The sequence below is a fragment of the Panulirus ornatus genome, chromosome 67 (genome assembly GCF_036320965.1).
Source record: "Panulirus ornatus isolate Po-2019 chromosome 67, ASM3632096v1, whole genome shotgun sequence".
NCBI classification, from domain to species: Eukaryota; Metazoa; Arthropoda; class Malacostraca; order Decapoda; family Palinuridae; genus Panulirus; species Panulirus ornatus.
This window is the reverse complement of record NC_092290.1, coordinates 14,629,501-14,655,963: the sequence shown is the minus strand read 5'-3', so window position 1 is coordinate 14,655,963 and position 26,463 is coordinate 14,629,501. Positions and strand designations below refer to the sequence as shown.

The following is a 26,463-nucleotide window of genomic DNA, read 5'->3' as shown; positions in this document are numbered from 1 at the left end:
AACTCAGTAATAATCCCAATTTCAAAAAAGAAATGAAGTTTTTGTGGAAAAGTAATTGTTCTCTTATCAAACGATTGTCATCTTTATCCCTTTCATTGCCATATATGTATGGATTTATCAAAACACATAAACAAAAATTCCCAGCAAGAACTATAGTAAGTTTAGTAGGCTCCATCTCATATAAACTGTCAAAATGGTTGGTTCCTTTATCAAGCCCTTTAGTGGGTAAGATATCAAATTCTAATACCTTGAACAATGTAGATTTAGTCAAAAAGCTCAACAATATCAATGTTGATTTATATTTCAAACTATTTACTTTGATGTTTCCTCACTTTTCACAAAATTTTCAGTTGATGACCTTTTAGAATATTTTTTTGATGTCTTGGTTAGTATTCATTTACCTGTTTCAAGGTCTGTTTTCATTTAAATAATTAAATTGTATATAAGAGACTGTGTATTGAAGTTCAATGGAGATTAGTAGGCACAAAAATTTGGTATGGCAATGGGTAACCCTCTTTCACCCGTACTAAGTAATCTTTATATGGAATTTATTAAAACAAAACTACTAAAGGATATCGAACCTTCTAATGCAATTTAGTTTAGATATGTAGATGATGTTCTTTGTGTTTGGCCACCAAATGAAAATCTGTAAATATTTCTTCCCTTACTTAACAATTTAGTACCTTCCATCAACTTTAGTGAAGAAAAATTTAAATAATGGTAAGTTCCCATTTTTAGATTGCATGATCGATATTCAATGAAAGAAGTTTAAGTTTACCATATAGAGAAAACCTACCAATGTATGTTTATATATCCATTATCACTCATCTCAACATGACAGAGTTAAACTATCATCATTTCAATCTATGTTCCTCAGGGCATTACGTATTTGCACTCCAGAGTATATTGATGATGAGCTTGAGAAGATATATTCTATTGGATCTAAGTTAAAGTACCCTACATCTTTCATTAATAAATCCCTTAGGTTAGCAAAGAAATCATTTTATAGAGTTGAGCACAAACCTCCCACTGACACCAAAAATCTTTTATTTCTCCTTTTGATGATAATTTTACTTTACTTTCCATGTTGCTTAAATCTCTTAATGTAAATGTTGCCTTCAGCAACAATATTACTATAAAGAATGTTCTAATCAGGAATTCAACAGAAAATTCTCCTTAGTGCATCTATAAAGTGCCATGCAGAAATTCTGATAAGTTTTATGTTGGTCAGACAGGTAAGGATCTTTCTGTTAGACTTCAGCAATATGAATATACTATAAGAACGGAGCAAGAATCAAATGCCTTGTTGAATAACGACAAAAAATATGATCATTGTATTGACTGGAGTAATGCCATCTCAGTTATTAACTCTAACTCCATTACCAAGAGAAATGACGTTGAATCTCCTATTATTAGATACACAAAGAATTATAACTTTATTTTTGATAAAATATGTAAAATGAAAAGTTTATGAACGCTCGTTGTCTGTCTTGCACAATTGCATATTTACCTAATGGCGTCCTAGCTTCGTCTCTTCCTTGTATATCAACCGACTGTTATATTTATCCCTTGCGTCTCCCCTGATGATGAGATCATTATACGAAAGTGCACTTGGGAACTTATCGTGATTTATCCCGTGGACTCTTAGGAATATACTTCATCAAGCGCAAAATTGTGATCTTTTCCAATATATATATATATATATATATATATATATATATATATATATATATATATATATATATATATATATATATATATATATATATATATATATATATATGTATATATATATATATATATATATATATATATACATATATACATAACAAGTAGTGGTGATGTAAGAAGGAAATGGATTGAGTATTTTGAAGGTTTGTTGGATGTGTTTGATGATAGAGTGGCAGATATAGGGTGTTTTGGTCGAGGTGGTGTGCAGAGTGAGAGGGTTAGGGAGAATGGTTTGGAAAACAGACAGGAGGTAGTAAAAGCTTTGCGGAAGATGAAAGCCGACAAGACAGTAGGTTTAAATGATATTACAGTGGAATTTATTAAAAAAAGGGGTGAATGTATTGTTGACTGGTTGGTAAGTTTATTTAATGTATGTATGACTCATGGTGAGGTGCCTGAGAATTGGCCGAATGCTTGCTTAGTGCCATTGTACAAAGGCAAAGGGGAAAAAGTGAGTGCTCAAATAACAGAGGTATAAATTTGTTGAGTATTCCTGGAAAACTATATGGGAGGGTATTGATTGAGAGGGTGAAGGCATGTACAGAGGATTAGATTGGGGAAGAGCAGTGTGGTTTCAGAAATGGTAGAGAATGTGTGGATCAGGTGTTAACTTTGAAGAATGTATGTGAGAAATACTTAGAAAAGCTAACGGATTTCTATATAGCATTTATGGATCTAGAGAAGGCATATGAGAGAGTTGATAGACCTGCTCTGTGGAAGGTATTGAGGATATATGGTGTGGGAGGCAAGTTGTTAGAAGCAGTGAAAAGCCTTTATCGAGGATGTAAGGCATGTGTACGTGTAGCAAGAGAGGAAAGTGATTGGCTCTCAATGAATGTAGGTTTGCGGCAGAGGTTTGTGATGTCTCAATGGTTGTTTAATTTGTTTATGATGGGTTTGTTAGGGAGGTGAATGCAAGAGTTTTGGAAAGAGGGGCAAGTATGCAATCCGTTGTGGATAAGAGAACTTGGGAAGTGAGCCAGTTGTTGTTCGCTTATGATACATCGCTGGTGGCTGATTCGTGTGAGAGACTGCGGAAGCTGGTGACTGAGTTTGGTAAAGTGTGTGAAAGAAGAAAGCTGAAACTAAATGTGCATAAGAGCAAAGTTATTAGGTACAGTAGGGTTGAGGGACTAGTCAATTTGAGAGGTAAGTTTGAATGGACAGAAACTGGAGGAAGTGAAGTGTTTTAGATATCTGCGAGTGGATTTGGCAGTGGATGGAACTATTGAAATGGAAGTGAATCATACGGTTGGGGAGTTGGCGAAAGTTTTGGGAGCGTTGAAGAATGTGTGGAAATAAAGAACATTATCTCGGAATGCAAATATGGGTATGTTTGAAGGAATAGTGGTTCCAACAATGTTATATGGTTGCGAGGCGTGGGCAGGAAGGTGGATGTGTTGGAAATGAGATGTTTGAGAATGATATGTGGTGTGAGATGGATTTATCGAGTAAGTAATAATAGGGTAAGAGAGATGCGTGGTAATAAAAAGAGTGTGGTTGAGAGAGCAGAAGAGGGTGTTTTGAAATGGTTTGTTCACATGGAGAGAATGAGTGAGGAAAGATTGACCAAGAAGATATATGTGTCAGAGGTAGAGGGAACGAGGAAAAGTGGGAGACCAAATTGGAGGTGGAAAGATGGAGTGAAAAAGATTCTCAGTGATCGGTGCCTGAACATGCACGAGGGTGAAAGGCGTGCATGGAATAGAATGAATTGGAACGATGTGGTATACCGGGGCCGACGTGCTGTCAATGAATTGAACCAGGGCATGTGAAGCTTCTGGAGTAAACCATGGAAAGTTTTGTGGGGCCTGGATGTGGAAAGGAAGATGTGGTTTCGGTGCATTATTACATAACCAACTAGAGACCGAGTGTGAACGAATGTGGCCTTTGTTGTCTTTTCCTAGCGATAACTCCCACACATGATGGGGGAGGGGGTTATTATTTCATGTATGTCGGGGTGCCGAAAGGAATGAATAAAGGCAGACAGTATGAATTATGTACATTTGCATATATGTATATGTCTGTGTCTGTATATATATGTATACGTTGAGATGCATAGGTATGTATATTTGCGTGTGTGGACGTGTATGTATTTACATGCGTATGTTGGTGGGTTGGGCCATTCTTTCGTCTCTTTGCTTGCGCCAACTCGCTAACGCGGGAAACAGCGACAAAGCAAAATAAATAAATAAATATATATATATATATGTATATATATATATATATATATATATATATATATATATATATATATATATATATATATATATATATATATATATATATATATATATATATATATATATATATATATATATATGTATATACATATATATATATATATATATATATATATATATATATATATATATATATATATATATATATATATATATATATATATATATATATATATATATATATATATATATATATATATAAATATATATATATATATATATATATATATATATATATATATATATATATATATATATATATATATATATATATATATATATATATTCCCTGGGGATAGGGGAGAAAAAATACCTCCCACGTATTCCCTGCGTGTCGTAGAAGGCGACTAAAAGGGAAGGGAGCGGGGGGCTGAAAATCCTCCCCACTCGTTTTCTTTTTTTTTTTTTTTTTTTTTTGTCCAAAAGAAGGAACAGAGAAGAGGTCCAGGTGAGGACATTCCCTCAAGGGCCCAGTCCTCTGTTCTTAACGCTACCTCGCTATCGCGGGAAATAGCGAATAGTATGAAAAAAAAAAAAAAAAAAAAAAAATATATATATATATATATATATATATATATATATATATATATATATATATATATATATATATATATATATATATATTCCCTGAGGATAGGGGAGAAAGAATACTTCCCACGTATTCCCTGCGTGTCGTATAGGGCGACTAAAAGGGAAGTGAGCGGGGGGCTGGAAATCCTCCCCTCTCGTTTTTTTTTTTTTTTTTTAATTTTCCAAAAGAAGGAACAGAGAAGAGGGCCAGGTGAGGATATTCCCTTAAAGGCCCAGTCCTCTGTTCTTAACGCTACCTCGCTATCGCGGGAAATGGTGAATAGTATGAAAAAAAAAAAAAAAAAAAATATATATATATATATATATATATATATATATATATATATATATATATATATATATATATATATATATATATATATATATATATATATATACTGGCTCTGAGTGAAACGAAGCTCAAGGGTAAAGGGGAAGAGTGGTTTGGAAATGTCTTAGGAGTAAAGTCAGAGGTTAGTGAGAGGACAAGAGCAAGGGAAAGAGTAGCACTACTCCTGAAACAGGAGTTTTGGGAGTATGTGATAGAGTGTAAGAAAGTAAACTCTCGATTAATATGGGTAAAACTGAAAGTTGATGAAGAGGGATGGGTGATTAATGGTGCATATGCACCTGGGCAAGAGAAGAAAGACCATGAGAGGAAAGTGTTTTGGGAGCAGCTGAATGAGTGCGTTAGTGGTTTTGATGCACGAGACCGGGTTATAGTGATGGGTGATTTTAATGCAAAGGTGAGTAATGTGGCAGTTGAGGGAATAATTGGTATACATGGGGTGTTCAGTGTTGTAAATGGAAATGGTGAGGAGCTTGTAGATTTATGTGCTGAAAAAGGACTGGTGATTAGGAATATCAGGTTTAAAAAGCGAGACCAACATAAGTATAAGTATGTAAGTGGGAGATGTATAAAAGAAAGAGACAGGAGGTCAAGCGAAAGGTGCAAGAGGTGAAAAAAAGGGCAAATGAGAGTTGGGGTGAGAGAGTATCATTAAATTTTAGGGAGAATAAAAAGATGTTCTGGAAGGAGGTAAATAAAGTGCGTAAGACAAGGGAGCAAATGGGAACTTCAGTGAAGGGCGCAAATGGGGAGGTGATAACAAGTAGTGGTGATGTGAGAAAGAGATGGAGTGAGTATTTTGAAGGTTTGTTGAATGTGTTTGATGATAGAGTGGCAGATATAGGGTGTTTTGGTCGAGGTGGTGAGCAAAGTGAGAGGGTTAGGGAAAATGATTTGGTAAACAGAGAAGAGGTAGTGAAAGCTTTGCGGAAGATGAAAGCCGGCAAGGCAGCAGGTTTGGATGGTATTGCAGTGGAATTTATTAAAAAAGTTGGTGACTGTTGTTGACTGGGTGGTAAGGTTATTTAATGTATGTATGACTCATGGTGAGGTGCCTGAGGATTGGCGGAATGCGTGCATAGTGCCATTGTACAAAGGCAAAGGGGATAAGAGTGAGTGCTCAAATTTCAGAGGTATAAGTTTGTTGAGTATTCCTGGTAAATTATGTGGGAGGGTATTGATTGAGAGGGTGAAGGCATGTATAGAGCATCAGATTGGGGAAGAGCAGTGTGGTTTCAGAAGTGGTAGAGGATGTGTGGATCAGGTGTTTGCTTTGAAGAATGTATGTGAGAAATACTTAGAAAAGCAAATGGATTTGAATGTAGCATTTATGGATCTGGAGCAGGCATATGATAGAGTTGATAGAGATGCTCTGTGGAAGGCATTAAGAATATATGGTGTGGGAGGAAAGTTCTTAGAAGCAGTGAAAAGTTTTTATCGAGGATGTAAGGCATGTGTACGTGTAGGAAGAGAGGAAAGTGATTGGTTCTCAGTGAATGTAGGTTTGCGGCAGGGGTGTGTGATGTCTCCATGGTTGTTTAATTTGTTTATGGATGGGGTTGTTAGGGAGGTAAATGCAAGAGTTTTGGAAAGAGGGGCAAGTATGAAGTCTGTTGGGGATGAGAGAGCTTGGGAAGTGAGTCAGTTGTTGTTCGCTGATGATACAGCGCTGGTGGCTGATTCATGTGAGAAACTGCAGAAGCTGGTGACTGAGTTTGGTAAAGTGTGTGGAAGAAGAAAGTTAAGAGTAAATGTGAATAAGAGCAAGGTTATTAGGTACAGTAGGGTTAAGGGTCAAGTCAATTGGGAGGTGAGTTTGAATGGAGAAAAACTGGAGGAAGTGAAGTGTTTTAGATATCTGGGAGTGTATCTGGCCGCGGATGGAACCATGGAAGCGGAAGTGGATCATAGGGTGGGGGAGTTGGCGAAAATTCTGGGGGCCTTGAAGAATGTGTGGAAGTCGAGAACATTATCTCGGAAAGCAAAAATGGGTATGTTTGAAGGAATAGTGGTTCCAACAATGTTGTATGGTTGCGAGGCGTGGGCTATGGATACAGTTGTGCGCAGGAGGATGGATGTGCTGGAAATGAGATGTTTGAGGACAATGTGTGGTGTGAGGTGGTTTGATCGAGTGAGTAACGTAAGGGTAAGAGAGATGTGTGGAAATAAAAAGAGCGTGGTTGAGAGAGCAGAAGAGGGTGTTTTGAAGTGGTTTGGGCACATGGACAGGATGAGTGAGGAAAGATTGACCAACAGGATATATGTGTCGGAGGTGGAGAGAGCAAGGAGAAGAGGGAGACCAAATTGGAGGTGGAAAGATGGATTGAAAAAGATTTTGTGTGATCGGGGCCTGAACATGCAGGAGGGTGAAAGGAGGGCAAGGAATAGAGTGAATTGGAGCGATGTGGTATACCGGGGTTGACGTGCTGTCAGTGGATTGAATCAAGGCATGTGAAGCGTCCGGGGTAAACCATGGAAAGCTGTGTAGGTATGTATATTTGCGTGTGTGGACGTATGTATATACATGTGTATGGGAGGGGGGGGCTGGGCCATTTCTTTCGTCTGTTTCCTTGCGCTACCTCGCAGACGCGGGAGACAGCGACAAAGTATAAAAAAAAAAAAAAAAGTATGTAAGTAGGAGAGATGGCCAGAGAGCGTTATTGGATTACGTGTTAATTGACAGGCGCGCGAAAGAGAGACTTTTGGATGTTAATGTGCTGAGAGGTGCAACTGGAGGGATGTCTGATCATTATCTTGTGGAGGGTAAGGTGAAGATTTGTATGGGTTTTCAGAAAAGAAGAGTGAATGTTGGGGTGAAGAGCGTGGTGAAAGTAAGTGAGTTTGGGAAGGAGACTTGTGTGAGGAAGTACCAGGAGAGACTGAGTACAGAATGGAAAAAGGTGAGAACAATGGAAGTAAGGGGAGTGGGGGAGGAATAGGATGTATTTAGGGAATCAGTGATGGATTGCGCAAAAGATGCTTGTAGCATGAGAAGAGTGGGAGGTGGGTTGATTAGAAAGGGTAGTGAGTGGTTGGATGAAGAAGTAAGAGTATTAGTGAAAGAAAAGAGAAAGGCATTTGGACGATTTTTGCAGGGAAAAAATGCAATTCAGTGGTACATATATAAAGGAAAGAGAAAGGAGGTCAAGAGAAAGGTGCAAGAGGTGAAAAAGAGGGCAAATGAGAGTTGGGGTGAGAGAGTATCATTAAATTTTAAGTAGAATAAAAAGATGTTCTGGAAGGAGGTAAATAAAGTGCGTAAGACAAGGGAGCAAATGGGAATTTCAGTGAAGGGCGCTAATGGGGAGGTGATAACAAGTAGTGGTGATGTGAGAAGGAGATGGAGTGAGTATTTTGAAGGTTTGTTGAATGTGTTTGATGATAGAGTGGCAGATATAGGGTGTTTTGGTCGAGGTGGTGTGCAAAGTGAGAGGGTTAGGGAAAATGATGTGGTAAACAGAGAAGAGGTAGTAAAAGCTTTGCGGAAGATGAAAGCCTGCAAGGCAGAAGGTTTGGATGTTATTGCAGTGGAATTTATTAAAAAAAGGGTGACTGTATTACTGACTGATTGGTAAGGTTATTTAATGTATGTATGACTCATGGGGAGGTGCCTGAGAATTGGCGGAATGCGTGCATAGTGCCATTGTACAAAGGCAAAGGGGATAAGAGTGAGTGCTCAAATTACAGAGGTATAAGTTTGTTGAGTATTCCTGTTAAATCATATGGGAGCATATTGATTGAGAGGGTAAAGGCATGTACAGAGCATGAGATTGGGGAAGAGCAGCGTGGTTTCAGAAGTGGTAGAGGATGTGTGGATCAGGTGTTTGCTTTGAAGAATGTATGTGAGAAATACTTAGAAAAGAAAAAATGGATTTGTATATAGCATTTATGGATCTGGAGAAGGCATATGATAGAGTTGATAGAGATGCTCTGTGGAAGGTATTAAGAATATATGGTGTGGGAGGCAAGTTGTTAGAAGCAGTGAAAAGTTTTTATCGAGGATGTAAGGCATGTGTACGTGTAGGAAGAGAGGGAAGTGATTGGTTCTCAGTGAATGTAGGTTTGCGGCACGGGTGTGTGATGTCTCCATGGTTGTTTAATTTGTTTATGGATGGGGTTGTTAGGGAGGTGAATGCAAGAGTTTTGGAAAGAGGGGCAAGTATGAAGTCTGTTGTGGATGAGAGAGCTTGGGAAGTGAGTCAGTTGTTGTTCGCTGATGATACAGCGCTGGTGGCTGATTCATGTGAGAAACTGCAGAAGCTGGTGACTGAGTTTGGTAAAGTGTGTGAAAGAAGAAAGTTAAGAGTAAATGTGAATAAGAGCAAGGTTATTAGGTACAGTAGGGTTGAGGGTCAAGTCAATTGGGAGGTATGTTTGAATGGAGAAAAGCTGGAGGAAGTAAAGTGTTTGAGATATCTGGAAGTGGATCTGGCAGCGGATTGAACCATGGAAGCGGAAGTGGATCATTGAGTGGGGGAGGGGGTGAAAATCCTGGGAGCCTTGAAGAATGTGTGGAAGTCGAGAACATTATCTCGGAAAGCAAAAATGGGTATGTTTGAAGGAATAGTGGTTCCAAGAATGTTGTATAGTTGCGAGGCGTAGGCTATGGATAGAGTTGTGCGCAGGAGGATGGATGTGCTGGAAATAAGATGTTTGATGACAATGTGTGGTGTGAGGTGGTTTGATCGAGTAAGTAACGTAAGGGTGAGAGAGATGTGTGGAAATAAAAAGAGCGTAGTTGAGAGAGCAGAAGAGGGTGTTTTGAAATGGTTTGGGCACATGGAGAGAATGAGTGAGGAAAGATTGACCAACAGCATATATGTGTCGGAGGTGGAGGGAACGAGGAGAAGTGGGAGACCAAATTGTAGGTGGAAAGATGGAGTGAAAAAGATTTTGTGTGATCGGGGCCTGAACATGCAGGAGGGTGAAAGGAGGGCAAGGAATAGAGTGAATTGGATCGATGTGGTATACCGGGGTTGACATGCTGTCAGTGGATTGAATCAGGGCATGTGAAGCGTCTGGGATAAACCATGGAAAGCTGTGTAGATATGTATATTTGCGTGTGTGGACGTATGTAAATACATGTGTATGGGGGTGGGTTGGGCCATTTCTTTCGTCTGTTTCCTTGTGCTACTTCGCAAACGCGGGAGACAGCGAGAAAGCAAAAAAAAAAAAAAAAAAATAATATATATATATATATATATATATATATATATATATATATATATATATATATATATATATATATATATATATATATATATATATATATATATATATATATATATATATATATATATATATATATATATTTTTTTTTTTTTTTTTTTTTTTTTTTATACTTTGTCGCTGTCTCCCGCGTTTGCGAGGTAGCGCAAGGAAACAGACGAAAGAAATGGCCCCCCCCCCATACACATGTACATACACACGTCCACACACGCAAATATACATACCTACACAGCTTTCCATGGTTTACCCCAGACGCTTCACATGCCTTGATTCAATCCACTGACAGCACGTCAACCCCTGTATACCACATCGCTCCAATTCACTCTATTCCTTGCCCTCCTTTCACCCTCCTGCATGTTCAGGCCCCGATCACACAAAATCTTTTTCACTCCATCTTTCCACCTCCAATTTGGTCTCCCTCTTCTCCTCGTTCCCTCCACCTCCGACACATATATCCTCTTGGTCAATCTTTCCTCACTCATTCTCTCCATGTGCCCAAACCATTTCAAAACACCCTCTTCTGCTCTCTCAACCACGCTCTTTTTATTTCCACACATCTCTCTTACCCTTAATTTACTTACTCGATCAAACCACCTCACACCACACATTGTCCTCAAACATCTCATTTCCAGTACATCCATCCTCCTGCGCACAACTCTATCCATAGCCCACGCCTCGCAACCATACAACATTGTTGGAACCACTATTCCTTCAAACATACCCATTTTTGCTTTCCGATATAATGTTCTCGACTTCCACACATTTTTCAAGGCTCCCAAAATTTTCGCCCCCTCCCCCACCCTATGATCCACTTCCGCTTCCATGGTTCCATCCGCTGACAGATCCACTCCCAGATATCTAAAACACTTCACTTCCTCCAGTTTTTCTCCATTCAAACTCACCTCCCAATTGACTTGACCCTCAACCCTACTGTACCTAATAACCTTGCTCTTATTCACATTTACTCTTAACTTTCTTCTTCCACACACTTTACCAAACTCAGTCACCAGCTTCTGCAGTTTCTCACATGAATCAGCCACCAGCGCTGTATCATCAGCGAACAACAACTGACTCACTTCCCAAGCTCTCTCATCCCCAACAGACTTCATACTTGCCCCTCTTTCCAAAACTCTTGCATTTACCTCCCTAACAACCCCATCCATAAACAAATTAAACAACCATGGAGACATCACACACCCCTGCCGCAAACCTACATTCACTGAGAACCAATCACTTTCCTCTCTTCCTACACGTACACATGCCTTACATCCTCGATAAAAACTTTTCACTGCTTCTAACAACTTGCCTCCCACACCATATATTCTTAATACCTTCCACAGAGCATCTCTATCAACTCTATCATATGCCTTCTCCAGATCCATAAATGCTACATACAAATCCATTTGCTTTTTTAAGTATTTCTCACATACATTCTTCAAAGCAAACACCTGATCCACACATCCTCTACCACTTCTGAAACCGCACTGCTCTTCCCCAATCTGATGCTCTGTACATGCCTTCACCCTCTCAATCAATACCCTCCCATATAATTTACCAGGGATACTCAACAAACTTATACCTCTGTAATTTGAGCACTCACTCTTATACCCTTTGCCTTTGTATAATGGTACTATGCACGCACTCCGCCAATCCTCAGGCACCTCACCATGAGTCATACATACATTAAATAACCTTACCAACCAGTCAACAATACAGTCACCCCCTTTTTTAATAAATTCCACTGCAATACCATCCAAACCTGCTGCCTTGCCGGCTTTCATCTTCCGCAAAGCTTTTACTACCTCTTCTCTGTTTACCAAATCATTTTCCCTAACCCTCTCACTTTGCACACCACCTCGTCCAAAACACCCTATATCTCCCACTCTGTCATCAGACACATTCAACAAACCTTCAAAATACTCATTCCATCTCCTTCTCACATCACCACTACTTGTTATCACCTCCCCATTTACGCCCTTCACTGAAGTTCCCATTTGCTCCCTTGTCTTACGCACCCTATTTACCTCCTTCCAGAACATCTTTTTATTCTCCCTAAAATTTACTGATAGTCTCTCACCCCAACTCTCATTTGCCCTTTTTTTCACCTCTTGCACCTTTCTCTTGACCTCCTGTCTCTTTCTTTTATACTTCTCCCACTCAATTGCATTTTTTCCCTGCAAAAATCGTCCAAATGCCTCTCTCTTCTCTTTCACTAATACTCTTACTTCTTCATCCCACCACTCACTACCCTTTCTAAACAGCCCACCTCCCACTCTTCTCATGCCACAAGCATCTTTTGCGCAATCCATCACTGATTCCCTAAATACATCCCATTCCTCCCCCACTCCCCTTACTTCCATTGTTCTCACCTTTTTCCATTCTGTACACATATATATATATATATATATATATATATATATATATATATATATATATATATATATATATATATATATATATATATATATATATATATATATGTATATATATATATATATATATATATATATATATATATATATATATATATATATATATATATATATATATATATATATATATATATATATATATATATATATATATATATATATATATATATATATACATATATATATATATACATATATATATATATATATATATATATATATATATATATATATATATATATATATATATATATATATATATATATATATATATATATATATATATATATATCATCAAACACATTCAAGGTGGTCGAGGTGGTGTGGAACGTGAGAGGGTTAGGGAAAATGATTTGGTAAACAGAGAAAAGGTAGTAAAAGGTTTGCGGAAGATGAAAGCCGGCAAGGCAGCAGGTTTGGATGGTATTGCAGTGGAATTTATTAAAAAAGGGGGTGACTGTATTGTTGACTGGTTGGTAAGGTTATTTAATGTATGTATGACTCACGGTGAGGTGCTTGAGGATTGGCGGAATGCGTGCATAGTGCCATTGTACAAAGGCAAAGGGGATAAGAGTGAGTGCTCAAATTACAGAGGTGTAAGTTTGTTGAGTATTCCTGGTAAATTATGTGGGAGGGTATTGATTGAGAGGGTGAAGGCATGTACAGAGCATCAGATTGGGGAAGAGCAGTGTGGTTTCAGAAGTGTTAGAGGATATGTGGATCAGGTGTTTGCTTTGAAGAATGTATGTGAGAAATACTTAGAAAAGCAAATGGATTTGTATGTAGCATTTATTGATCTGGAGAAGGCATATGATAGAGTTGATAGAGATGCTCTGTGGAAGGTATTAAGAATATATGGTGTGGGAGACAAGTTGTTAGAAGCAGTGAAAAGTTTTTATCGAGGATGTAAGGCATGTGTACGTGTAGGAAGAGAGGAAAGTGATTGGTTCTCAGTGAATGTAGGTTTGCGGCAGGGGTGTGTGATGTCTCCATGGTTGTTTAATTTGTTTATGGATGGGGTTGTTAGGGAGGTGAATGCAAGAGTTTTGGAAAAAGGGGCAAGTATGAAGTCTGTTGTTGATGAGAGAGTTTGGGAAGTGAGTCAGTTGTTGTTCGCTGATGATACAGCGCTGGTGGCTGATTCATGTGAGAAACTGCAGAAGCTGGTGACTGAGTTTGGTAAAGTGTGTGAAAGAAGAAAGTTAAGAGTAAATGTGAATAAGACCAAGGTTATTAGGTACAGTAGGGTTGAGGGTCAAGTCAATTGGGAGGTGAGTTTGAATGGTGAGAGGCTGGAGGAAGTGAAGTGTTTTAGATATCTGGGAGTGGATCTGTCAGCGGATGGAACCATGGAAGCGGAAGTGGATCATAGGGTGGGGGAGGGGGCGAAAATTCTGGGAGCCTTGAAGAATGTGTGGAAGTCGAGAACATTATCTCGGAAAGCAAAAATGGGTATGTTTGAAGGAATAGTGGTTCCAACAATGTTGTATGGTTGCGAGGCGTGGGCTATGGATAGAGTTGTGTGCAGGAGGATGGATGTGCTGGAAATGAGATGTTTGAGGACAATGTGTGGTGTGAGGTGGTTTGATCGAGTAAGTAACGTAAGGGTACGAGAGATGTGTGGAAATAAAGAGAGCGTGGTTGAGAGAGCAGAAGAGGGTGTTTTGAAATGGTTTGGGCACATGGAGAGAATGAGTGAGGAAAGATTGACCAAGAGGATGTATGTGTCGGAGGTGGAGGGAACGAGGAGAAGAGGAAGACCAAATTGGAGGTGGAAAGATGGAGTGAAAAAGATTTTGTGTGATCGGGGCCTGAACATGCAGGAAGGTGAAAGGAGGGCAAGGAATAGAGTGAATTGGAGCGATATGGTATACCGGGGTTGACGTGCTGTCAGTGGATTGAATCGGAGCATGTGAAGCGTCTGGGGTAAACCATGGAAAGCTGTGTACGTATGTATATTTTGCGTGTGTGGACGTATGTATATACATGTGTATTGGGGTGGGTTGGGACATTTCTTTCGTCTGTTTCCTTGCCCTACCTCGCAACGCGGGAGACAGCGACAAAGCAAAAAAAAAAAAAAAAAAAAAAAAAAAAATATATATATATATATACATATATATATATATATATATATATATATATATATATATATATATTTTTTTTTTTTTTTTTTTTTTCTTTTATACTGTTCGCATTTCTCGCGTTAGCGTGGTAGCGTTAAGAACAGAGGACTGGGCCTTCTTTGGAATATCCTCACCTGGCCCCACTCTGTTCCTTGTTTTGGAAAATTAAAAAAAAACGCGAGGTGAGGATTTCCAGCCCCCCGCTCCCTCCCCTTTTAGTCGCCTTCTACGACACGCAGGGAATACATGGGAAGTATTCTTAATCCCCTATCCCCTTGCGCTACCTCGCAAACGCGGGAGACAGCGACAAAGTATAAAAAAAAAAAAAAAAAAAAAAAAAAAAATATATATATATATATATATATATATATATATATATATATATATATATATATATATATATCTTTCTTTCTTTCTTTCAAACTATTCGCCATTTCCCGCATTAGCGAGGTAGCGTTAAGAACAGAGGACTGGGCCTTTGAGGGAATACCCTCACCTGGCCCAATTCTCTGTTCCTTTTTTTGGAAAAAAAAAAAAAAAAAAAAAACCGAGAGGGGAGCATTTCCAGCCCCCCGCTCCCTCCCCTTTTAGTCGCCTTCTACGACACGCAGGGAATACGTGGGAAGTATTCTTAATCCCCTATCCCCAGGGATAATATATATATATATATATATATATATATATATATATATATATATATATATATATATATATATATATATATATATATATATATATATATCTATATATATATATATATATATATATATATATATATATATATATATATATATGTATATATGTATATATATATATATATATATATGTATATATATATATGCATATATATATATATATATATATATATATATATATATATATATATATATATATATATATATATATATATATATATATATATATATATATATATATATATATATATATATATATGGCGTTACTCCAGTCAATACAATGATCATAGTTTTTAACATGATTAAACAAGGCATTTGATTCTTGTCACGTTCTTATACGACATTTATGTTGCTTAAGTCTAACAGAAAGATTCTTACTAGTCTGACCAACATAAGATTTATCACAGTTTCCACAAGGCACTTTATAGAAGCAACCAAGATTATTTTCTGGTGAATTTCTGATTAAAATATTCTTTATATTATTATTGTGGCTAAAGGCAACATTTACATTAAAGGATTTAAGCAACATGGGAAGCAAATTGAAATTATTATTAAAAGGGAGAACTAAAAGATTCTTGGTATCAATGGGAGGTTTGGGCTGAACTCTATAAAAGGATTTCTTTGCTAACTTTAGGGATTTATCAATGAAAGATCTAGGATACTTTAACTTAGATCCAATAAAATATATCTTCTCAAACTCATCATCAATAAACTCTGGACTGCAATTTCGTAATGCCCTAAGGAACATAGATTGAAATGATGATGATTTAACTCTGTCATGTTGAGATGAGTAATAATGGATATAGGAGCATACATTGGTGGGTTTTCTGTATATGCTGAACTTAAACTGGTTTCCTTGTCTATGGGTCATGCAATCTAAAAATGGTAACATACCATGGCTCTCATTTTCTACAGTAAATTTGATGGAAGGTTCTAAATTGGTAAGTAAGGGAAGAAATATTTGTAAATTTTCAGTTGTTGACCAAAAACAAAGAGCATCATGTACATACCTAAACCAAAATGCATTAGAAGGTAACATATCTTTTAGTAATTTTGTTTCAAAAAATTCCATATAAAGATTACTTAGTACAGGTGAAAGAGGGTTACCCATTGCCATACCAAATTTTTGAGCATAATAATCTCCATTAAATTGAAATACAGTCTTTTCTACACAATTTTATCAGTTCAAAGAAATTAGAGTTTTAAACAGGTAAATGAATATCATCCAAGAAATCAAATAAATATTCTAATAGGTCATCAACTGGAACTTTAGTGAAAAGTGAGGAAACATCAAAGCTAACTAGTTTGAAATAAAAATTAACATTAATAATGTTTAGCTTGTTGACTAAATCTACATTGTTCATGATATTAGAATTTGATACCTTACCCATTAAAGGGCTTAATAAAGAAAGTAACCATTTTGACAATTTATATGTGATGGAGCCTACTGAACTCACTATGGATCTTGCTTGAAAATTCTGTTTATGTGTTTTGATAAGTCCATACATATATGGCAATGAAGAGGACAAAGATGACAAGCTTTTGATAAGAGAACCATTACCTTTCAACAACAACTTCATTTCTTTATTGAAGTTAGAATTAACTGGTTCTAAAGGATTTTTACTAAGTTTAGAAAATGTTGTGTTATCATTTAGAAGATCATTCATTTTAGATAAATACTTACTTTTGTCTAAAATCACAACAGTGTTAGCCTTATCCGGTTTAGTAATATGTATATCCTTGTCTTTTTTTAAGGTGTTAATAGCTCTTATGAATCTTTTAGGGCAATTAGCTAACACTGGTTTTGACAAACTGGGATACACTAAACCCTTACAGATATTAATATCATCATTACTTAAATTACTGTATTTTTCTAAATTACAAAAAGACTTTGTGATATCAACAAAGCTGGCTTCTCTGTTAAAGCACACAAAACTTAAACCATAGCCTAATACACGCAAGGAATCTTTATCTAGTTGTTTATTAGACAGGTTTACCACAAAAGATGTGTTTGTGTTCTTGGTCCAGTCGCTGTTTTCAATAACATGGTCCAACTTACGATTTAGTGACACTTGTAGCCTATTGCGTTCTTTCCTTAAGTCATCATAGCAATAGTCCAACATCCGGTTCTTCCAGTGTGTCGGTATTGCCATTTGAAAGGCACGTTTCTTCTCTCTTGTAGTGCGAAAAGCCTCCTCCATTTCAAATTTCTTTAATTCAATATTTTTCTTTAAAATAATATTTTGAAATTGGTCAAATGGTCGACCAGACAGCTGCAACAAACGTTGAGGTAGGACAGATCTTGGCATCACTTGTTCATCAAGGCATTTCCTAGGGAATTAAAATCGTAACTACAGTTGGTGAGCCTTGATTAGCGATTTGGAGAAAGCAGTAACGAAAGGAGAAAGTCCAGGACAGCTTGTAGAGAAGTAATAGAAGAGCCGTGTGGAATCCATGTTGGAAAGGATCACAATTTTTCGCGTGATCAAGATATTCTTACGAGTCCACGGGGAAAATGAAACACGGAAAGTTCCCAAGTGCACTTTCCTGTAATAGGAATATCTTGATCGCGCGCGAAATTGTGACCCTTTCCAACATGGATTCCACACGGCTCTTCTATTACTTCTCTACAAGCTATCCTTATACTACCTCTTCTCTGTTTACCAAATCATTTTCCCTAACCCTCTCACTTTGCACACCACCTCGACCAAAACACCCTATATCTGCCACTCTATCATCAAACACATTCAACAAACCTTCAAAATACTCACTCCATCTCCTTTTCATATCACCACTACTTGTTATCACCTCCCCATATATATATTATATATATATATATATATATTATATATATATATATATATATATATATATATATATATATATATATATATATATATATATATATATATATATATATATATATATATATATATAATTGTATAGAGAAACTCATAAGGTTAGGTTATCAGTGTGGTCCTATGTTGTTGGTGCCGGCAGAGTGACCCAAGCTGAGCGTGATGGCTGGCCGGTGTCTACTGATGGTCACGGCGGCCATGTTGGCACTATCTCTGGCGGTTGCAGAGGAGAACACTACTTCCCCTCCGGTGGAGCCCGTCTTCCCAGAAGGCAATAACTTCTACTTCGACATCGACCTTTCCGATCCCCTCTACGATGAAATTACTGCAGAGGCTCCTGTCCCCCCTCGAAGGATCCCAGCGTTTCCCCAACTACTACCTAGAGAAAAGATAACAACCAGGAACATAAGTAAGTTATCCTATCGCCCAACTTCACACAAGTGGAATCATAAGAGTCTATTAATCGGTAATATCTATGATAACTACTCATCTTTGTTTCTATCTATCAGTTTACATCAGTTTGCTGTACCTTGTGTTTAATCTTTAGTGAACACTTTGCAATGATATACGCCAGATGGCCAATATCCCACGTCAGATATACGTTTGTGGAATGAGAGGATATTTACTAGATCTTTTTTTCTGTTCATGTCAGCAATATTGCCTGAGTATGGGACGAATCAGTATTTGAAGTTTATAGATATTAAGTATTATAGAAATGGGGCAGTTGTCGTCCCCTTCCCTCTACCAATTCATGAATCACTGTCCCTAAGTACCGCTCTCACACATTATGAAGAAGGCATATATCACAGAAATTCTAAATACCTTGCAGCTCATTGTTGTTAGGCTCATAAAAATCAATACAAAACTCTCAGTTCTGAATGTCTCGAGATAGTAATCAGTGTTACCACAAGTGCACAGTATTGATGAACTGAAATGTACTATCGTCTTCTCTTTTACTATTTCATATTTTCAACCACCACCATCACTACCTATTGCATTACCACTTTTACCACAGTCACAACATTCGCGTCTCTGTTAAACACCTATCTTTCACAGCATTCCATACGCGTCACAGCACTTTATGATCCGTAAACTGTACAACTGCTTTCACAGCATTCCACAACCCTAAATGCTTTTCTTAATCCTTAAGATATCCTTCTACAGTCACAGCATCCTACAACATTACAACATACCAACCTTCCTATTCTACAGTCCTCCCGATGTCTAACAACTCTCAGATCTCCTTACAAGTATGACAATGTTCTTACGTCTTCACCTTATCCCAAAAGTACATGTTTAGCTCAAGACGTTGTCTGTGTTTCAGGGAACATCTGTGGTAGGCGCAACTCCAGAATTTACAACGGAGAAGAGACTGAACCGAACGAGTACCCGTGGCAGGTGAGGCGACTGGAGAGTAAAGACGGGTATAACAAGGTCCTGCGTCGGGCGAGGAACACACACTAGTCTTACTGCAAGGCTCTGAGGGCCGGGCGTAGGCCTGAAAAGTGAGAGCAATGTGTGGGCCAGGAGAGTGAAGTTAGGATGTGCGTCAGAAGAGTAAAGCTTGAGTATGGGCCAGGAGAGTGAAGACATGGTGTTGGCCAAGAGAATGAAACCGGGGTGTGGACCAGGAGAGTGAAGCTGGGGTTTGGATAAGGAGGGTGAAGTCGTTGTGTGGGCCATGAGAGTGAAACGTTGGTGTGGGTCAGGAGATTGAGGGCGAGATATGGGCCAGGAGAGTGAAGCTGGGGTTTGGATCAGAAGAGTGAAGTCGTGGTGTATGTCAGGAGACTGGGAGCGATGTGTGGCTCACGAGAGTGAAGTCGGAGTATGGACCACAAGAGTGAAGTCTGGTTTTGGGCTAGAAGAGCGAAGCCGGGGTGTGGGTCTGGATACTGAGGGCGAAGTTTGGGCCAGGAGAGTGAAGCAGGGGTTGGGGTTAGGAGGGTGAGGTCGTGGTGTGGGCCTGGAGAGTGAGAGAGATGTGGGTCATGAGAATGAAGCCGGGATGTGGGCCAGAAGAGTGAAGCTGGGGTGTATGCCAATAGAGTGAAACCGTGATCTGGATCAGGAAAGTGAAGCTGGGGTGTGGGTAAGGAGAGCGAAGGTGGGTGTGGGCCAGAAGAGAGAAACCTTTTTTTGGCTAAGGAGAGTGATTCCGGAGTGTGGGCCAGGAGAATGAGGTCGGGGTGAGAGTCAGAAGAGTGAAGCTGGGGTTTGGGTAAGGAAATTGAAGCCGGGGTGTGGCTTAGGAGAGTAATGGCCGAGTGTGGGTAAGGGTGTTTAAGCTTGGAGCGTGGGCCAGGAGAGTGAAGCTAGGGTGCTGGCCAGAAGAGTGAACTCGTGTTATGGGCCAAGAAAGTGAGGGCAAGGTGTCGACTAGGAGAGTAAAGGTGGGGTTAGGGCCAAGAGAGTGAGGTCGAGGCGTTAACAAAGAGAAGGAAACCGGGGTGTGGGCAAGGAGAGGAAGCCAGTCAGGAGAGTAAAGCCGGGTTGTGGGTTAAGAAGGTTAGGGCAAGTTAGGGAAGTTGAGGTATGGCCTAGGTGAGTGAGGGCGAGATGTTGGCCAAGAGAGTGAAGCCGGGGAGTGGGCAAGGAGAGTGAAGCCGGGATGTGGGTTAGGAGAGTGAATCCGGGGTGTGGCCCAGCAGAGGGAGCCGGGGTGTGTGTAGGGAGAATGATGCCGAGATGTAGGCTCGGATATTAAAGCCGGGTGTGGGCCAGGAGAATGAAGCCGTGGTGTGGGAAGGGTGAGTGAAGGCGATTGTGGGCCAGGAGAGTGAAGCCGGGGTGTGGGTCAGGGGAATGAAGCCGGGGTGTGGGCTAAAAGAGTGATGTTACGTTTAGCCAATCTGAGGTTTCGCCGTTTAATACTACACGCTGCTTTTCCCCTGTACGCCAGTCTCAGATCCATGTACAAAGCTGTTCACCAATTCCTTGTGCTTTGAGTTTATGTAAAAGTCTCTTCTGAAGTTATTTAACGAAAGCCTTTTGGAAGTCGAAATATACTACATCAGACGGTACTCTTTCGTCCCAATTCTGATACATAGCATAAACAAATTTCAGCACATTCGTCAGGCAGGATCTTCTATTGCGGAAACCGTGTTGGTTGCCCGATATGATTTTCTGTTCCTCCAGAATGTGACACTTTCATCTCGTATTATTTTTTCATCTATGTTACACTGACGTGAAGCTAATTGGGCAGTAGTTTAAATGACATTTTTTGTCTCCTCTTTATATATAGGAATAACATTTGCTAGTTTCCTGTCAGTTGACATCCGACCAACCGATAAATGGCCTTAGAGCTAGGTTATCTGGGCCGTTGGATTTGTTAGGATTTAATTGGTCCAGTTATTTAAGTACCTCAGAGCTCTATATTTCTCTAACCTTCCACTCCCTCTCATCAGATCCTTGAAACATTTTCATTAGGATTATTCTTAACTTTCAAGGAATTCTTTTTTCTTCCCCGCGTTTACTTTGTTTTATGACCTTACACACTCTTTGGATTTCAATTTGTTCTTGGCAATTTTCATCGATTAACATTGACTTGAATTTCTAATATGTTTTTTCTTGACAATCTCGAGTATTGTGTATCTAGAAATATTCCACATTTCCTCTGCTGTGTGGACGTCAAGAATTTCTATTGGTACTGCGAATTTCGTGTCTAATGGTTTCAAAATTTGCTCGCCTGTAACCTGGTACCAAGTGTTTGTTGTCATCCATTTCATAGTCTAAATGTATCGCTAATTGAATCAAACTGTAACCGCTGTTTCACATACTCTCGCCTACTCCGCAAGAGTTGGTTAAGTTCATGTCACTGGTGAGGACAAGATCAAGAATGTTTTTACCTCTAGTTGGTTTTATAATTAACTGTTCTAGAAAAGCGTCTTCAATCAGTTCTGTTAGTCTCGTTCCCTCTTGGTCACCTGTTAACGTGTTCCAGTTTATTTTTGGACCGTTGAAGTATCTTACTATTATAACCTCTTCACTGGTTACTGTAGCTTTGCTTTCATTGTATAACATCATATCATCTTTTTTGTTTAGGAAGTCTGTTGATAATGCCATAACTTGACGGTTATGTCAAAATAAAAAGAGTCGTAAGTGCGTGTGTCTATATTGCGATCTTTCTTATATAGCTTCTATCCGGGTATTGCTAACTCGGCGATTGAGTGTTTATTCTCAGAGTTTAACCACGTTTCTGAGATTGCAATAACGTTCGGTTTTTCAGTAACTGCATAGGAGAAGTTTATTGCGTATCGTAATGATGCTCCGGGCATCTGTGTATTTCTATATTCCTTTGAAGTGATTTCTGGACTTCATTTGCCTCTTTTATTTTGCTGTCTATCGCTGTTACTGTCTACGTAGACATCGTAATTCATGTTGTAAATTTATTTTGCAGGCTAGCGTGTCTACGAATTATGATATCTCACGGACATTTATCAGAAACAGAATTCGTCCCAACACCGGTTCTTGCAAAGCACCACTTGTTAGTCAAACTTATCTTAGACTTCACTGTTAATCAGCACATTGTATGTCGGCCTCTTAAAAAAAATTCATAACATATAAATACAATATATTTCATACCAAGCTTTAGCTCGTAATTATTAAAGATTTTATCGAATGTTTTCTGAAAAAGTGAACAAGTGATTGACTCTCAGTTCATGTTCCCATTAATCTCAAGATGATATAACCATAATGAGCCCTGTAACTTGGCTGTAGATAGTTTCTCGAAACAGCGCTGTTAATAACCGAAACAATAACTATAACTTAGGATGAGATAAGAAATTGTTCATTACTGATGCCCGCAGAGATTGTTCATGCTTGAACTCACTGATAGTCGAGAAGCCTGCCCATTCTTGAATTTTGAAATCATTTTAGTGCAAGAAAGTTCCTTGACCCAAGAGTAAAACAGTACAACTTTGATGAATTTATTTCGCGGACAGTGTCCAAGTTGACAGCATTAACTTGCCCTTATTTCCTTTATCATTATCCTCATCCAGTATAATGTCCACACCAGTCAGTATAGATAATTGCTAAAATCCACTAAAATCCACTAACATTTATTAGATCATAACATTAATGGTTTTACTCAGTACTTTACTAATTTCACACTTAAGGCAATAATCCCCCAAGAAAAGCATCCTGGTACTATTATATTCTTTATGATAAAACTTATGTGTTTCCTTACCATTACCTTACTGCACGTGAATATGGAAGGACACGCTAAGCCAACGGACAGACTGAGTACACCAGATGAGGACAGAAATGATATAAAGGCTATTGTAGCGAGGTTAGACAGAGGAAGCCTAATGATGTCACAAAATATAGAAGAATATGAAGTACGATATACAAGAAATTTTGAAGAAAGAGTGTAATGTAGAGAGAGGCGATATGAAGCAAATGATTAAGAGATTATACTGAACTGGGAAAAGGGATGTGTAAGACTCAGTTCTCGTCACAGCTACACTTGAGAACTAAGTATAATACCAGTTTCCTATCGACCCATCGGCCGACTCAAGTTCAGGTATAAATAATTAACCATTAATCTTATGTGTTTGCCTTTAGAAATACAGAATGGTTTGTGCTTATGAAGGTCTCACGTAATGTTATTTATCTGGACTAAATGCATCCCTAGTGACACGAGGATTAGGCTAAGACAAACCCTATTTCACTTTGCTCTGGGCTTGGATCAACCTCACTACTGTTTACAATGAGCTAACGTCATCCATACTCCCGGTTTCAGTGGATCAAGATCAAAACCACAGCTTTTATCATTTGATTAAGGTCAAGTCCACTACCGTTTACAACGAAGTAAGGTCAGTCATACTTTTGTATTCACATTTGCCCTTATCGTCAGCTCAGGAAAAAGTTCAGGCCGACTAATAGTAATATCTTGTGTGTTGCAGGTGTGGTTGGTAACATTATGGACTGACCGCAGGGCTGCCAGTTGTGGTGGCTCAATCATCAGCAGCCAATGGGTCATGACTGCTGCCCATTGTCTATCCAGGTGAGCCCTTGCTGTGTTAACAGTTAAGCCCTCACTATGTCACCAAGTAAGCCCTTACTCTGTCATCAGGTGAGCCCTTACTCTGTCACCAGGTGAGCCCACACTATGTCATCAGGTGAGCCCTCATTAAGTCATCAAGTGAGCCTTTACTGTCAGCAAGTGAGCCCTCACTATGTCATTAGGTGAACCCTTACTCTGTCACCAGGTAAGCCCTCACCATGTCACCAAGTGAGCCCTCACTGTGTCACCAGGTGATTCCACACTGTGTCACCAGCTGAGTACTTAATGTATCACTAAGATATCTCTTACCAGGTCAGTAGGTAGACAGCCAGTGTCAATAGATAGAATCTAACCACATCACCAAGTAATCCTTTAGTGTCACTAGGTAAGCTCTCAACGGGACACCAAGTCAGCCTCCGCGTCACCAGGTAAGCCCTCCCTGTGCTACCAGGTGAACCTCTCATGCCTTATAAGACAGCCATAGCAAAGGTAAGTTAAATAGATAGTGTATGTTTTCATGCATCAGTAGGGGAGCGAACACCACTTATCATCCATGGAGTAAAATATAAATGAATGGTAATAACACAATCTTGATCCTCTCTTTCTGACATTTGAAGAAAGATCTTCATTACCTTTAGTAAATCACAATTATTTTCATATAAAGAAGAACTGTTGTAATTCTGGTCGTGTGATCATTTGTTCCACCTCCACAGGTCTAATATTCCGGTTACGATCATCAGAGTCACTGTTGGCGCCCACGATAGACTGATCCCTGGCACCACTGGGGGATACAATGTTTATGCCTCGGCCTACGCCATTCACTGGAACTACGGATTCCCTGCTTATGACATAGCTCTCATCCAGTAAGTCCAAGCGAGCTCCAGGTGATAGGAAAGTGTTTCTTGGGTTAGTTATGTTGAGACAGTTGGGAGGTGCAGGTCTCAATGCTCGAACTGTAGGTCAATTACAGAGCTGAAGGGAATTGGAGAAACATTCAATTGATCCTAATGCTCACCTTGTGGAACTGAAGTTGCTTTCTCTAGAAGCTCTTAAGAAGGCTCAGCAGAAAATCATCGTAGGTAATGACTCCCCTCTGCGTCACTCAAAGTTGGTAGACGAGCAAAAATTTGTGATATGCGATCTCTTCATATGAAGGGTGTATGCTTTCTCTCCGACAGGTTCAGGGTATGTCTTGGCAACTACCTCGCTAACGCGGGAGACAGCGACAAAGAATAATAATACACACACACACATATATGGCCCAACCCGCCCACATACACATGTATATACATACACGTCCACACACGCAAATATACATACCTATACATCTCAATGTACACATATATATACACACACACACACACACATAAACATATATACACATGTACATAATTCATACTGTCTGCCCTTATTTATTCCCATCGCCATCCCGCAAAACATGGAATAACAGCCCCCTCCCCCCTCATGTGTGCGAGGTAGCTCTAGGAAAAGACAACAAAGGCCACATTCGTTCACACTCAGTCTCTAGCTGTCATGTAATAATGCACCGAAACCACAGCTCCCTTTCCATATCCAGGCCCCACACAACTTTCCATGGTTTACCCCACACGCTTCATATGCCCTGGTTCAATCCATTGACAGCACGTCGACCCCGGTATACCACATCGTTCCAATTCACTCTATTCCTTGCACGCCTTTCACCCTCCTGCATGTTCAGGCCTCGATCACTCAAAATCTTTTTCACTCCATCATTCCACCTCCAATTTGGTCTCCCACTTCTCCTCGTCCCCTCCACATCTGGTACATATATCCTCTTGGTCAATCTTTCCTAACTCATTCTCTCCATGTGACCAAATCCCTTCAAAACACCCTCTTCTGCTCTCTCAACCACACGCTTTTTATTACCACATATATCTCTCACCCCCTCATTACCTACTAGATCAAACTACCCAACACCACATATTGTCTTCAAACATCTCATTTCCTGCACATCAATCCTCCTCCGCACAACTCTATCCATATCCCACGCCTCCCAACCAAAAAACATTGTTGGAACATCTTTTCCCTCAAACATACCCACTTTTTCTTTCCGAGATAGTGTTCTCGACTTCCACACATTCTTCAACGCCCCCAGAACTTTCGCACCCTCCCCAACCCTATGATTCACTTCCGCTTCCATGGTTCCATCCGCTGCCAAGTCCACTCCCACATATTTAAAATACTTCA

At 39.1% G+C, this 26,463-nt stretch overlaps 1 protein-coding gene across 1 annotated transcript in view; it reads left to right on the top strand.

Annotated features, from left to right (window-relative positions):
• The window catches only part of LOC139746990 (chymotrypsin-like elastase family member 2A), a 59,436-nt gene that overhangs the window by 14,380 nt on the left and 18,593 nt on the right, over positions 1-26,463 (top strand). The window contains exons 2-5 of the mRNA XM_071658698.1: positions 18,373-18,639; positions 19,555-19,628; positions 24,137-24,237; positions 24,951-25,100. Of these exons, the coding sequence (XP_071514799.1) occupies positions 18,393-18,639; positions 19,555-19,628; positions 24,137-24,237; positions 24,951-25,100 (572 nt within the window). The 5' untranslated portion in view covers positions 18,373-18,392. The remainder of the gene's footprint in view (positions 1-18,372; positions 18,640-19,554; positions 19,629-24,136; positions 24,238-24,950; positions 25,101-26,463) is intronic.